The sequence below is a fragment of the Arachis hypogaea genome, chromosome 18 (genome assembly GCF_003086295.3).
Source record: "Arachis hypogaea cultivar Tifrunner chromosome 18, arahy.Tifrunner.gnm2.J5K5, whole genome shotgun sequence".
Lineage (NCBI taxonomy): Eukaryota > Viridiplantae > Streptophyta > Magnoliopsida > Fabales > Fabaceae > Arachis > Arachis hypogaea.
The window spans coordinates 11043411-11058914 of NC_092053.1; the positions used below are offsets into that span (position 1 = coordinate 11043411).

General features: G+C 37.0%; 3 protein-coding genes across 3 annotated transcripts; 2 read left to right on the forward strand and 1 right to left on the reverse strand.

The window, feature by feature from the left end:
• Positions 1 to 384: 384 nt before the first annotated feature.
• Positions 385 to 1628, forward strand: LOC112771661 (transcription factor bHLH162). The gene is made up of 3 exons (XM_025816453.3): positions 385 to 627; positions 833 to 1174; positions 1273 to 1628. Exons 1-3 carry the CDS (start codon positions 475 to 477, stop codon positions 1459 to 1461), a joined length of 684 nt encoding a protein of 227 aa, XP_025672238.1. The 5' UTR covers positions 385 to 474; the 3' UTR covers positions 1462 to 1628.
• Positions 1629 to 6680: 5052 nt separating this feature from the next.
• Positions 6681 to 7247, forward strand: LOC140181236 (uncharacterized). The gene has a single exon (XM_072224762.1). It carries the CDS (start codon positions 6681 to 6683, stop codon positions 7245 to 7247), a length of 567 nt encoding a protein of 188 aa, XP_072080863.1.
• A 4931-nt stretch (positions 7248 to 12178) lies between these two features.
• On the reverse strand, positions 12179 to 15230 carry LOC112769559 (uncharacterized). Its single transcript, XM_025814066.1, has 4 exons — positions 14572 to 15230; positions 14224 to 14484; positions 13494 to 14134; positions 12179 to 12222 (listed from the first exon to the last, which is right to left on the reverse strand). Exons 1-4 carry the CDS (start codon positions 15228 to 15230, stop codon positions 12179 to 12181), a joined length of 1605 nt encoding a protein of 534 aa, XP_025669851.1.
• Positions 15231 to 15504: the final 274 nt, after the last annotated feature.

Sequence of the window (15504 nt, forward strand, 5' to 3'; positions counted from 1 at the left end):
ATATGTAATTATATATTTTTTTATTTTTATAAATTTTTCCGTGCTCAGCACGGGTTCATACACTAGTTTTTCCATAAAGATGCTTGGGACAAGGTGACATACGCGGCCATTGACTAGATAGTGACATATGTAAGAGAGTAAGACAACAAGTGTGAAATTTGAAGTTTCTAAACCAGCCCGCAAAAAAATATTTAAAGAATTCCCACATCATGCTTATTCAAAAACGTGACGTTTTCGAAGGTGACGTTTTCAATTTTGGTCCTCACTTTCTCACTTGCTTCTACCGTCACACACCAATAATTTACTGTGTTTGATGTGACACTGATATATCTTCATTAAATATAAATCATATCATATACATAATATGTAAACTTCAAATATAACCTAATCGGCTAATTATTCCATCTATATATCCCAATCTTAGGTTAATCGAGTTGTATATGTAGGAAAATATCTAAGAATTCACGAGTATCCATGGATCATCATCATCAGCAGCAGCAGCAACAAGGAAGTGAACCTTCTACAACAACCAAAGTTGAAAGAAAGATCATAGAGAGAAACAGAAGAAATAAAATGAAGGATCTCTACTCCAAACTCAACTCTCTTCTCCCAAGCTATAGCCCTACGGTAGGAAATAAATCAACAAATTAAATCTAGTTGAAATAATTAGTCTGACTATAGATTATAGATGTTGTAAAACTATTTCTTCTAAAAGTTTAAGCTTATAAGAGAAAATACAGAAATGATTATGTATTGTTTTTGGATTTGCATAAAAACTTAAATTGATAGGATATTAATCTTGTAATTTTGAAGTTAATATATGATAATGCAGGAAGTGTTACCATTGCCTGATCAAATAGATGAAGCTGTGAAATATATCAAAAGCTTAGAGAAGAAGGTGAAGATGGCAAAGGAGAAGAAGGAGAGGTTGCTAAAAGGGAGGAATAACAACAAGAGATCTCGCGGTTTCGATGAGAAAAATATTACAAAATCTCCAACGATAGATGTTCATGAAATGGGTAATTCCTTGCTTCAAGTGGTTTTGACATGCGGGTTTGAGAACAAGTTTCTTTTCAGTGAGATTATTCGCATATTGCATGAGGAGAAGGTTGAGGTTGTTAGTGCCAATTCTTCTTCACATGGAGATTCAATGATTCATGTTTTACATGCAGAGGTAATTAATTAGTACATTGAGAAAAATAGAAAGAATGTGTGATTAATTACTTAATTAATTAATAGCTGATGTTGTATGTTATATTTTGATTAATGTAGATTCCTTCGGCATTCCAGCAATTTGGAGCGGCAAGAGTGAGTGAGAGATTGAAGAGGTTTGTGAATGGATCAATCAGTGATGTGGAAATAGATCCAGGGTTTTGGGATGATTTTGAAATTGATACTGACATTTGGGAGCTTCCAGATCTTTCATCAGTAGTAAGCAAGGGTCTTCCAAATCCTTTGTAAAATAATAAACAGTTTTTTTTTTTTTTTTTTTTAAATTAGAAGTGCTCAAAGACGTAACCTCTAAATGAGTGGGGAAACTGTCTTTTGAGATATAACTACTCTTATTGCAGATAAAGTAAAGTAAATATATAATAATATCTGCAGCTCGTTACATATTTTGAAAAATATATAGTCATGAGATCCTTGATGATTTGCAACAACAAAGTAAACTGAGCCATATATATATATATATATATATATGATTCAAAAAATATAATGGAGCCTAGCAGTTATCTATCTTGATATTCAGATGAAATTAATTAAGAAAAATGTTAGGTAACATTAGTCAACATTATTCGACTTTCTAATATATGTTATCTCTTCTGGTTTAGTTAGGATTTAGGAGTAACTTCATATTAATCATTACTAATTAATTAACCAGACTAAAATAACCAACCAACAGAAATTCAAATTAATTAATGTAAATTATCTAATTTGATAATTAATACAATGGGTTTTGGATGAATAATGATATACATGTATTAGAGAGCAGAAAATAAAGATCCAGGATTTTCTATTTGTTTATTTGGAAGGCTAGCTTAACTTCAAATTTCAGCGTTATAGAGACAATTAATTAAACTACTATTTTCAATACCAGCAGCTTCTGCTTCTGTTTTTCATGAATAATGTTATTGTTTCGGGCGGCATCCCTAAGAGATTCTGCTGCTACTTTCAGAGGCCACATTCAATTCGGATCTAGATACATTCAATTCGGTTCTAGATTCATACAACTACATTGATATATCAGTAGTGTTAGGAAGTCACCACAATTTGTGATTTGTAGTAACTAATTAGTTATTATTAGTATTTTTAATAGTGTGAAATTATATCTAATAATGTGAGATTACACATTCTTTTCATGATAGTTAAATGTCGACTAGATTTTAATAAAAGTTCGATCTTTCTCTTGATCTTTTATGTTTCCTCCTACCTAGCTACCTACCTTATATTAATTTACTAACCAACAATTCATAGTTTAGCAATAATTCACTCGTCTACTTAAATAAATGTTAAACATTTAAATTTTATTTTGTATATGAAATAATTTATTGATGCATGTAATATAAATCTTTAAATAAAATTTAGATATGTAAAAAATTAACCATTAATTTATCAAGTTAAAAAATATCATAAAAAAACCAAACTAAAAACTATTTCTATTTACTATAGGAAACACTTAACTACTAAAATTTTGAATAACATAGTATTAAAATTTAAAAATTTCTAGGATAACAAATATAGAGTTCAATTTTTGTTAAAAAAATAATTTAAGCACAAGAAAAAAAGATTTTATGAGAACTTAGGTTTTAAATTCTAAAACAGTTCTTATTATTTGAATAATATTTTTGGATAAATAATTTTATACTGGATTTATTTTTTTATTTAGAAAAAATTGGTTGAACTAATTAATTTATATCAACTATATTTTCCAATTCAATTTACTAATTTCGTTCGTTGGTACTTATTATCTCTCGGAACATGTACATTACATAATACAAACTCGATCATTGTTTTCACTTGACACACACTACATATGAGTAATATTGACCAATAAATATTATTATTTTTTTATCAATATTTAATTAGCACTAATTTATACCTATATTTACATAAATTTTATACATAAAAATTATAATTTATATTTATATTTATTAAAATTTTACGTACATAAATTAATATTGTGTGCACCTATATTTTTTTTTAAATTTATTTATTAAAAATAATTTAATATTTATACTAATCAAATAATAACAAAAGAAAAAAAAAAACTAAAAATGGAAGGTTCTTAAGAGTTTCTTCACTACATATACTTCCACTATTGGACTGTATATTGGAGTTGGAATGTCTTTTATACAGATACGTATACACCCAACTTAATTAATTTGTGTTGTTATACCTGGTGCTGTGATTCAATGTAGCCCTGAGAGGGAGAGAAGAGCTAGCATCTATTGTCACACCTACTCAAGTACTTTTTCTTTAATAATTTTGGTACGTTTAAATAAACACTTCAATTTTGGTTACGAGCTTGGTTATTTTGTTTGATTTTAAGGTATTTTGGCATTTTATTATAAAAATGATGTAGCTTTAATTAATTTCTTCCTCCAAAAGTAAAACATTACTATTTAATTTTCGAGAAAAAAGTTTCATATTCTTACACTAACTCACTTTATGAAGATATGATACATAGTTCATAATAATAATGCTTCATATAATGATATTTGTATATTTATTCATTATGGGCACTAATTAGAATTGTTATAATATCACGTCTAAAACAAATGAAATTTCTGATTGATGAAATGGAGAATTGACATACTAATTGTAAGTGATAATGTTATCAAAGGACCACGGAAAATCACAAAATCTCCAGTGTGTCATAAATACCAACAATTAAATTAAATGCTTAAAATAACAAGTTTCATCTAATTAAAATGAATGTTTTATACAACTTTCTTTGACCAGTTAAACCTCAAATTTGTTTTTCCTAAATAATACAATGTTACTGTGATACCTTACATATCATTCAATAGATCATATTTCTATTGAGTAAAATCTTGAATCTCAAAATTAATATACTATAAATTATAAATAAATAGATGTAGTCATCAGACTGTGTATGTATTATCATCATTTTTTTTTCTGACCTTAAACAATTTGTAAGATGTTTCTATATATTGGCAATGTCATAGAGGAGTAAGAATGGAATAAAGAAACTCGGAATGAACAAATCTCTTGTTTTTATTTATTATTTTCATCTACAAATATATATAGTTCGATTCACGTGATCATCTTCAATATATAACTCTAGCTGACTGAGTACTATTAAAGAATGGAGATTAGGCGTTGACTTTCTTGGCGTGGGGTGCAAGAACTTGACCACATCATATGACACTACTTAATTAATTAGCTATTGAATTACCGTTACTACCCTTCAGCTTTTGCATTATTATTGTATCTGTTACGGATCCGGCCCACGGATCCTACACCCAGAACGGTCTCCGAACCCGGCTACCAGGGTCCGACCCGCTTCGCCCTTCCAGAAGGCTCGGAACCAGCCCACTAGAGCTCCTAACCAACTTTCGAATTCAAACGTCTCCCTTATCTTAGCTAAATAAGATAAGATAAGATAAGATAATTCAAACGTCTCCCTTATCTTAGTCAAATAAGATAAGATAAGATATTCACCATCACCTATAAATAGAGGACCCAGGTCCCTCCAGGTATTCACTCATTCCTCACACTTTCTACCTCTTAGATCCATTCTGACTTGAGCGTCGGAGTGTCTTTGCAGGTACCACCCCCCATTGCTCCAAGCAAGTGATCCGGCATCTGCCTCAACCCGCAAGTTCTCGATCCATCTCTTAACCCGTACCAGAGACATCTTGTACATTGGCGCCGTCTTGGGGACTTCGCAACGTTGTGGCAGCATGGCGGATAACCCAGAAGAGCAATCATCAAACTCAGATTTCTTGGGTGTAGCTGAGAGCAAAAAGGAATAATATTTTCTTAACTTGCATCACCTTTGCAGGGATAACACACCTTCGCCCTACTCCAACGGCGAAATCCCAAAGGAATAATATTTTCTTAACTTGCATCACCTTTGCAGGGATAACACACCTTCGCCCTACTCCAACGGTAAAATCCCAAAGGAATAATATTTTCTTAACTTGCATCACCTTTGCAGGGATAACACACCTTCGCTCTACTCCAACGGCGAAATCCCAAAGGAATAATATTTTCTTAACTTGCATCATCTTTGCAGGGATAACACACATTCGCCCTACTCCAACGGCAAAATCCCAAAGGAATAATGTTTCCTTAACTTGCATCACCTTTGCAGTGATAACACACCTTCGCCCTATTCCAACGGCGAAACTCCAATGGCGAAATCCCAAGGGAATAATGTTTCCTTAATTTGCATCACCTTTGCAGTGATAACACACCTTCGCCCTATTCCAACGGCGAAACTCCAATGGCGAAATCCCAAAGGAATAATGTTTCCTTAACTTGCATCACCTTTGCAGTGATAACACACTCTCGCCCTACTCCAACGGCGAAATCCCAAAGGAATAATGTTTCCTTAACTTGCATCACATTTGCAGTGATAACATACCTTCGTCCTACTCCAACGGCGAAATTCCAAAGGAACAATGTTTCTTCGACTTGTAATCACCTTCTTAGTGATAACACTCTTTATGCACCATCGCCCTATTCCAACGGTGAAATTCTAAATCCTCCGAGCCCAAAGTCTCACCTCCCTTTAGTGGGACACCTCCACCTCTTGGACCCTCTCATTCACCACTCCCCTCATCCGTCCCTCCAAGCGCCATGGCCCCATCTTCTCCCTCTATTTTGGCTCCATGCCCACTGTTGTTGCTTCTTCTTTTGAACTCTTCAAGCTCTTCCTCCAAACCCACGAGGTCACCTCCTTCAACACCAGGTTCCAAACCTCTGCCATCCGCCGCCTCACCTATGACAACTCTGTTGCCATGATCCCCCTTCGGACCTTACTGAAAATTCATAAGGAAGCTAATCATGAACGACCTCCTTAAACGCTACCACCCTGGCCAAGCTCAGACCTCTCAGGAGCTAAGAGATCAAGAAAGTTCTCAAGGTTCTTACATAGACGCGGGGGACAGCCAAATCGTGGCGGCATGACAGAGAACCTCGAGGAGCAATCCTCCACCCAACATCCCAACTCCCGAACTCCAAGATAACACTCCTCCCACCCACGGGAGGATAATAAGCGCGGCACATCGCCAACCAACCCCAACCCAGCAACAACCAAGAGAGGACAACCGTCCCCCACTGAAGCTCGGCCACCCGACGGCCTAGGAGAGAAGGCGGTCCAGATAATCCAAGAGCCCTGCCTCAGGGTGCAAGACCTCAAAGGCCGAGTTACACCCAAAGAAAAGCACAACGCCGAAAAAAACGGAAGTCACGCAACCTCTAGATCAAGATCTCGCCATGAAACCAGGCACGGTGGATCGCCAGAACGGCGACATGCCAAGAGATACAATCGCAACATCTGCCGTGACCACGGACATGACAGGATGCCTGAACGACGACACAGCAAAAGGTATGATCGCAGCGTCCCACGCAACCCGGCTCATCAACATGAAACGGACAACGACCGACGACATCAAGAGGCCAAACGCACAAGAAGTGACCACGTGATAATGGGAGCCATTCCCTTCACTGAAAGAATCCTGAAAGCAAAACTCCCTAAAGGCTTCGACAAGCCTACGGATATGAAGTACGATGGAACCAAGGACTCCCAGGAGCACCTAACGGCCTTCAAGGCCAGGATGAACCTGGAAGGGGCCGCTGATGCGGTCCGAGGTAAGGCCTTCCCAGTAACCCTAGCCGGGCCAACGATTAAATGGTTCAATGCCCTCCCCAACGGATCCATAACCGGCTTCCAAGATATCTCACGGAAGTTCATGGCCCAATTCACCACCAGAATTACCAAAGCTAAACACCCCATCAGCTTATTAGGGGTCACACAGAAACAAGACGAATCCACACGAAAATACCTGGACCGCTTCAACGATGAATGCCTAACGATTGATGGACTCACAGATTCCGTCGCAAGCCTCTGTTTAACCAACGGGCTCATGAACGAAGACTTCCGCAAACACCTCACCACCAAGCCAGTATGGACCATGCACGAGATCCAAAACGTCGCCAGAGACTACATAAACGACGAGGAGGTTAGCCAGGTCGTCGCCGCCAATAAACGGTAACACGGCAACACTCCACACGGCAACCCGACTTCCCGCCATAATCCGATGCCCAGAGAAAGTCAAAGAGACCAACCCAAACAAACCAACACAAACCGATCACCCAGGATCGGGAAATTTTCGAACTACACCCACCTGACAGCCTCGATTACCAAGATATACCACCAGATAGCGGATCGGGGTATTATCCTGAAAGCCCGACAATTCAGAGAAAGAACGGGCGGCAACAAGACCCTTTACTGCGACTACCACCGAGGTTACGGGCACAGAACACAAGACTGTTTCGACCTTAAAGACGCCCTTGAACAAGCTATAAGAGACGGCAAACTCCCAGAGTTCGCCAAATCATCAGAGAACCAAAACGCGCGGAAAAAGACAGGTCGCCTAAGAGGGAAGGACGCAACCCGAGAAAACAAAAACAACCTCCCAGGGAAAGTCCAGAAGACGACCCGACCATAATAGTAAATGTCATCACGGGCAAGGATGTGTCAGGCAAGTCAAGATCAACACTAAAAAAGGACCTCAAAGTCTTGGCTGTCAGAGATCAAGCCCCAGCTGCCACAGCCAACAAAATGATAACTTTCTTGCCCGAGGATTGCCAGCATAGCACCTCGGCCGAAGACGCACCTTTCGTCATCTCGGCGAGAATCAGAACAGGACTAGTTCGGAGAATACTGGTGGACACCGGTGCAGACTCCAACATTCTCTTTCGAGGTGCCTTCGACAAGCTCGGGCTCCGCAACGAAAATCTCCAAACACACCGCAACGGTGTCACGGGACTCGGAGACAACTTCCTCAAGCCAGACGGTTCCATCATTCTTCCCCTTACCATAGGGACGGAAAGCCAGAGGAAGACAATCCTGTCCGAGTTCGTGGTCCTCAAGAACTCCACCGCTTATAACGTCATCCTCGGAAGAAAAACAATCAACGACCTCTCCGCCGTCATCTTTACCAAATACCTCCTAATGAAGTTCACGGCAGAAGATGGCTTCGTCGGAACCATCCACAGAGACCGAAAAACCGCGGTAGAATACGACAACATCAGCACTAGCCCTACGCAAGAGATCCCGAGACGCGGCAGGCATCTTCCTTTCCGATCTCGATGCACACCAAAATTCACGCAGAACCATGGGAGGAAACGACAAAGAAGCAAAGTAGGGCCTTGCAGACAAGGTCGGAGTATAGCACACCTACGTGAGCTAGCCCTAAAATAGAGAATAAGCCTAAGGTACAATGGCAGCACGGTACGACGAGACTTCGGACCAGGAGACCTCGTCTTATGACAAAACAACATCGGTCTACCCACTCCCAATAAAACGGATATCCAAATAATAAAACGGATATCCAAATAAAAAAACGGATATCCAAATAACAAAACGGATATCCGAATAACAAAATGGATATCCGAATAATAAAACGGATATCCAAATAAGCAAACGGCTACTCGTGAATCGATCACCCCGAAGCCAATAAAACGGATATCCAAATAATAAAACGGATATCCAAATAAGTAAACGGCTACCCGGGAATCGATCACCCCGAGGCCAACAAAATGGATATCCAAATAATAAAACGGATATCCAAATAAGCAAACGGCTATCCGGGAATCGATCACCGCGAAGCCAATAAAACGGATATCCAAATAATAAAACAGATATCCAAATAAGTAAACGGCTACCTGGAAATCGATCACCCCGAAGCCAATAAAATGGATATCCAAATAATAAAACGGGTATCCAAATAAGTAAACGGCTACCCGGGAATCGATCACCCCGAAGCCAATAAAACGGATATCCAAATAATAAAATGGATATCCAAATAAGTAAATGGCTACCCGGGAATCGATCACCCGAGGCCAATAAAACGGATATCCAAATAACAAAAATAGTGACTCGTGAATCGATCACCCGCAAAACAGGAATCCAAATAAGCTAAATAAACAAAGTCTTAAAATCGGCCCACCAAGAGGCCTAAAATAAGTTCACAATAACGGCTCAAAAAAGGCCACACAAAACAAGCATGAGCTGACGGTCTTCCAACTCGCGGAAAGCCATACTGACCAACATCCTACCAATTGGTGCATGATGACGTCACGCCCTTTTCAGGCCCCTCACAGTCTCCCGAACTACAGAGAATCGGACTCTCCAAAGACTTAGCATTGAGACCAAGAAAGCATACTCTCATGCTCCGGGGGCAACTGTTCCAGACCCGATCTCCGGGCCCTTCTTCGGAACGGTCATCAAACCCGGCATGTGATGAGACGCCCAAACAACGCGCTCCTCGCCTGACCATGAAACGGCTAGGAACTCCCCAAATCCTCGACCTCGATCGGAAAAACCAAACAACGATCTCCTTGCCAAACCACAACGGTGAGGAAAATGTTTCTCCAGCGATGAGACCGAGCACCCTCACTCTCTCGCTCCGGGGGCAACTGTTACGGATCCGGCCCACGGATCCTACACCCAGAACGGTCCCCGAACCCGGCTACCAGGGTCCGACCCGTTTCGCCCTTCCAGAAGGCTCGGAACCAGCCCACTAGAGCTCCTAACCAACTTTCGAATTCAAACGTCTCCCTTATCTTAGCTAAATAAGATAAGATAAGATAAGATAATTCAAACGTCTCCCTTATCTTAGTCAAATAAGATAAGATAAGATATTCACCATCACCTATAAATAGAGGACCCAGGTCCCTCCAGGTATTCACTCATTCCTCACACTTTCTACCTCTTAGATCCATTCTGACTTGAGCATCGGAGTGTCTTTGCAGGTACCACCCCCCATTGCTCCAGGCAAGTGATCCGGCATCTGCCTCAACCCGCAAGTTCTCGATCCATCTCTTAACCCGTACCAGAGACATCTTGTACAGTATCCATAAAAATCAGAACTATATGCCTCAGTTAATTTTCCAATCACCTTAATTATTGGAGTGAGTATTTCCCATAAAATTGTTCTGCATATTGTCCTGTTTAAATTTTTCTTAGCATATACTATATAAGGATCAATTTTTAAGATTTTGGGGTCAAGGAATTGAAGCAAACCATGTCATCATCATCAAATCCATCATCAGAAGTTGCACAAGAGGATGATGAAGTCCCAAAACTAATTCATCAGTTCTATTTTGTGAAGCTTTGGCCATCATCAGAGCCTGATTCAATATCTCAAATCAAGAAACAAGAGCTCACGGTGGAGAAAATGAACTGAGACATTCGTGAAATCACTGATAAAATCAAAGACAAAATTGTAAGCATTGATTTCAGCCTTCAATTTTGATATAGAAGACAGAGAATAATATAATGATGTTATGCTGTTTTTGTCAACAGTCAGAAAAGAACCATGTTGCGTCTGAGATGAGAAGCTCATACTACTGGAAAATGGAATGGAGACGCTGCGTGGCGCGAAAAGGGAAGATACTAAGTAACTTGTATGTGGCTCTTGATGAATTGTGTTTCATGAACAATGCACCTAGGAGAAGATCTAAGAAGAAGAAATGCTTCAAGGAAGAAGAGCTTGATAACCATGTAAGAGCTTAGAACTTTAGTAGTATATATATTGTGCTGTGATTAATCTCTATCTACATCTTACACTTGATAACAATGTATATTGTATAGAATCTGAATGCATTGATGCGACACGGAAGCATGAGTCTCGCGGAAGAAAAGCAAATTCTGAGGAACATAAACACTCATCAGAGAGATGCTGATAAATTTCAGTCACTAGAAGTGCTTAGAAATACTGTAATTTAAGGACTTATAAGTTATGATCTTTGATTTGATTAAAAACTTATACAAAGGTAAGCATTGAAGTTTGGAGTGTTGAAATTTTAAACAGATCAAATGGGGTTACTATGAGAATCATTGCCATAAGCTACTGAGAGAAATTGAACAATTCCAAAACCAAAGGAAAAGAGCTGCTGCCAATGCTTCTGCGAAGGGAAAGATTCCGGGTTATGTATCGATGAAAAACACCGTAAAGGACCAAATCAAGGTGAGTTATGGCATTGACATCAAAGCATCACATTCAATTATTCGTGTCATAAGATGCTACTTGTAACAGATTTTTTTTCTTAACTTGTTATAGGTGTTCTGTGATGAATCTTCGGAGAACAGAAAAAAAGAGATGGCAGAATGTACCAAAATTAGAAATACAGAGAAAAAACAAGAGGTCATAAACCAAGAATTACATTCTTTGAAAACAAAGTTGGGAGAAAAGCAAAAGAAAAAGGGTGAAGCATATGAATCCGTTACTAAACTGAAGCAGTTATATGATGAAGAGGTATGAATATGATTTGCTATTATTTCTCGATTTCATTTGTAAGAATACGATTTACTATTAACTTGATGAATCAAAACCTTGCTTGCTTGAGTTCTTAATATGGATAAACTTGTTTGCTGAAAATTTATTTAATTCACTTTATATGTTATCTCATAAAAATTTCAGGTTACCAACTATTACAAGTATTGTTCACTCATGAACAAAGTGCAACACCTGGCTGAAGAGAAAGATATAGCAGCGCTTGATAAATTGTCGCGTTACGAGGTTGGTAGTTTATAAAAGGAGTTGATTCTCATTGAAACAAGGTTCATTTTGATGATTAGAGGTTTTTTTTTTCTTTGATGTGTTAGGGTGACAGATTTATGTTGGAATGGAATTCTAACAAAGCTTTCAGAGAAGCTTATGCGAAAAAGATTATGCAATCACAACAAACACAAAAAATAAACAGAGATTGGAGTTAGGGAACAACTGAATAGTCAATGCAGTAGTTGTGTTGTTAGGCATATAAGTGTGATTGTTGAAGAAAATAAAGCTACAAGAATATTGATAAAAAATAAATAAAAACAGGAAGCATAAGTTATATATGTAGAATTTGGAAACATGAGGAATTGAATTCATTCAAGAATTTTTTTTTTCATCTAATAGATTTTTCTGCTTCAAAATTACGCTAATATGTTGTATCCTCTAAGAACAATAAATTCATAGTCTACAACACAAATGAAAATAGCTTTGTATCAAACACAACAATGCCATGCTTATTCAAAGGTCAGTTATGTCCTTTCTTCTTCACTTGGGCTCTGCTATGACTCCAACATATTCATGTATCTGCCACTACTTCTTTTGTTTTTTTTTTTTTTACCAAAGATAGGAGACTCGAACCCGCAACCTCTTAATTGAGTATAGGGAGACTATGCCATTTGAGCTATAACTCATTGGCTATGTTTACGTGTATGCAACTATATGCGAAGGTTTCATTGTTTTATCTAAACCAAATAATTAGTCACCAAAAAAAAAAAACCAAATAATTAGTCTAATAATCATCGTTCCAAACCATTCAACATTAACTAGCATGCACCAAACTTCTTGATAGGAGATTTTTTATCTTGTATATAAGCTCTAATCACAAATATAATGGGGTAGTGAGGTTACAAAGCAAATCATAGCAACACTATAAAACAGAGAGAAGCTAATTATTTATATCCTTAGCTTCCTCTTAATTATTTTAATTTAATTATAAAACCACACGCCATAGTGATAAAATAATAAGAGCAAGTATAGATATATGAGACTTTTTTATGTCTATAAATTTTTTGCCTAAATTATCAAAACAAGGTAAAATCATAAAATCAGTATTGTTATTATTACGATCGTAACCACCAATCGGCAGACAAGACGTGATAATCTTCTCAAAATAAGTTTTGTTGGTACGATGTCGTATTCACCTTCATCCTCAGAAACGTAACGTGCATTCGTCTTTCTCTACGTCGCAAGATTCTATATCCGAAAAAGTTAACTTTGGTGGAAGATCAAAATGGAATCTAGTGAAAGGATTTAACATCTGCATTGCCCCCTTGTTCACCAGTGTCGAAAGATGTCTCCTTGAAAGGTAACAGTAGCCATGGATTTCTGTAATTTGTAGTCTTTGGAAGCTTCAAATTTCATTGCTTGCAGACACATTTGAATCGGAGGAGTGACGGATTCAAAAAAATTTTTTAGTGGGGGAAAAATATATATAATATAATAATAATTTTTATAATTATACTATGATGTCATAAAATAGGAATATTCTTTAAATTATCTAACCAATAAATTAAAATAAAATAATAATTTAAAATAATAACAAATAATTTTAGAATTCTATTCTTCTAGGTTTTATAATTTGAAAAGATTGAATAATTTTTTCATTGTCAATACAATCAAATGTCTCTCTTTCTATGTATGTCACTAAACAATCATTTAAAAATTCATCTCTCATACGGTTATGAAGTCGACTCTTTATGATGCTTATAGCAGAAAAAGTTCTTTCAACTGATGCAGTTGCTACTGGCAAAACTAAAGCTAACTTCAAAAGAAGAAACACTAATGGATAAACAATATTTTTTCGAGTCTTAACCAACTTTTGAGAAAGAGTATCAATTCCATTTAAGTCTGAAAATTGATCATCAGAACGCACATCTAGTATGAAATTCTCAAGTTGACTGTCAAGTGCCAAAAGTTGAGTGGAAGAAAATTCTAATTGATAGAATTGAGCTAACTGGATCAACTTCTCCTTATCAAATGCAAAAAATGAGTGTCTTGGATTCAAACAAGCTATGCAAAGAAGCAATTCAGTATTCACCTCTGTAAAACGATTATTGAGTTCTTGAGGTTGTCTATCAACTACTTGATAGAATATCTTAACTTGAAAATGATGCAAATTTGATATCTTTTGAGCTTTGCGTCTTGATCTTCCTTGTGACACAAATATATCATTCATGATTGGAACAGTAATATCATGTTTGTCACAAAACAGTAAGACTTCATCAAGTAAAAGAGACCAGCCATCATTTCTTATATTTTGCAACCGTTGCTTAGACACTTTGACTAATGCCATAGCATTTACAATGTCTTGATCATTCCTTTGTAACGCTTGAGATAACTCATTAGTAACTCCCAAGATATTTTTCATCAAGTGCAAGTTGAAAATGAATTTAAAGGATTGAATGACCATAAATGACATGCTTCAGCACTTTGTTCTGAATTATTTCCATCTTCCTCAACATATTCAAGAACATTAACCACAGAAGGAAATAAAGAAATTAATCTAAGTATAGTTTCATAGTGTGAACCCCATCTAATGTCTCCAGCTCTTTTTAAAGCTGTTTCTTGATTCAAACCACACCCACTAGAAATTTCTCCACTTTTTAGTGCTTCAATTGTCTTAGTCATCTTACTATCACGAAGCATATCTCTTCGTTTACATGAAGCTCTAACAATATTGTACAAATTAGTTAACAAATTAAAAAGTAAAGCAATTTCAACTTGTTTTTTTTTTGCAACCATTACAAGAGCTAACTGAAGTTGGTGGGCAAAGCAATGTACATAGAAAGCATAAGAATTTTCTTTCAATATCAAAGTTTTCAAACCATTAAATTCTCCTTGCATGTTACTTGCACTATCATATCCTTGTCCACGTACTCTTGATAAACTTAAATTATATGTTTCTAATAATGACTCCAATGCTAATTTTAGAGATAAAGCATTAGTATTAGAAACATGAACAAGACCAAAAAAATGCTCCCTAACTTGTCCTTCTTTGTTCACATACCTTAAGCAAACTGACATTTGCTCCTTAATAGAAATGCTGCGGGCTTCATCAACTAATACAGCAAATAATTCATCTCCAAGATCATCTACAATAACTTTTGTCGTTTCCCTTGCAGCAGCTCTTACAATGTCTTTTTGGATTGAGGGTGCTATTAGTTTAAGATTCGCACGAGCATTTTTGAAAGTACGACCAATCTCTTCATTATGTTGCGCAAGAAAGTTTAGAAGTTCCAAAAAATTTCTTTGGTTAACAGAATCATCTGTCTCATCATTACCACGAAAGGCCAATCCTTGTCGCAAAAGAAATCTAATACAATCAATTGTTGCTATCAAGTGAATTTGATAATTCTTTTTAGCTTGCTCATATTGTTTTTCAATAGCAACAGTGATGTATTGTTTTGGTCTCATAAGTGCTTCACATTTTCTCCAAGCTTGATTATGAGCGCTATCATGAATCCCAACATGAATTTGTAGTCTCTCTTTTTTTTCCAATTTGAAAAGCCAGTAGTTACGAAAGCATCACCACCTTCAGTCTCGGGTTTCATAAGATAACAACAAAGACAAAAAATAGCATCTTTTGATATACTATACTCTAACCAGTTGTCATAGTCATCAAACCAATTAGGATTAAATCTTCGAGAAGAAGAACCACAAGCAGTTTGCGAAAAATCATGAGTCCTTG

Bases quoted from the DNA above. Each gene is read 5' to 3' on its own strand.
- LOC112769559 (XM_025814066.1), bottom strand. From the start codon at position 15,230: ATGAGACCAAAACAATACATCACTGTTGCTATTGAAAAACAATATGAG. The intron at 14,485-14,571 runs GTTAGCTCTTGT...CAATATTGTTAG, and splicing joins TGCTTTGCCCACCAACTTCA to AGCTTCATGTAAACGAAGAG. The intron at 14,135-14,223 runs GTCATTCAATCC...AGCGTTACAAAG, and splicing joins GCTGAAGCATGTCATTTATG to GAATGATCAAGACATTGTAA.
- LOC112771661 (XM_025816453.3), top strand. From the start codon at position 475: ATGGATCATCATCATCAGCAGCAGCAGCAACAAGGAAGTGAACCTTCT. The intron at 628-832 runs GTAGGAAATAAA...ATGATAATGCAG, and splicing joins TCCCAAGCTATAGCCCTACG to GAAGTGTTACCATTGCCTGA. The intron at 1,175-1,272 runs GTAATTAATTAG...TGATTAATGTAG, and splicing joins TTCATGTTTTACATGCAGAG to ATTCCTTCGGCATTCCAGCA.
- LOC140181236 (XM_072224762.1), top strand. From the start codon at position 6,681: ATGGGAGCCATTCCCTTCACTGAAAGAATCCTGAAAGCAAAACTCCCT.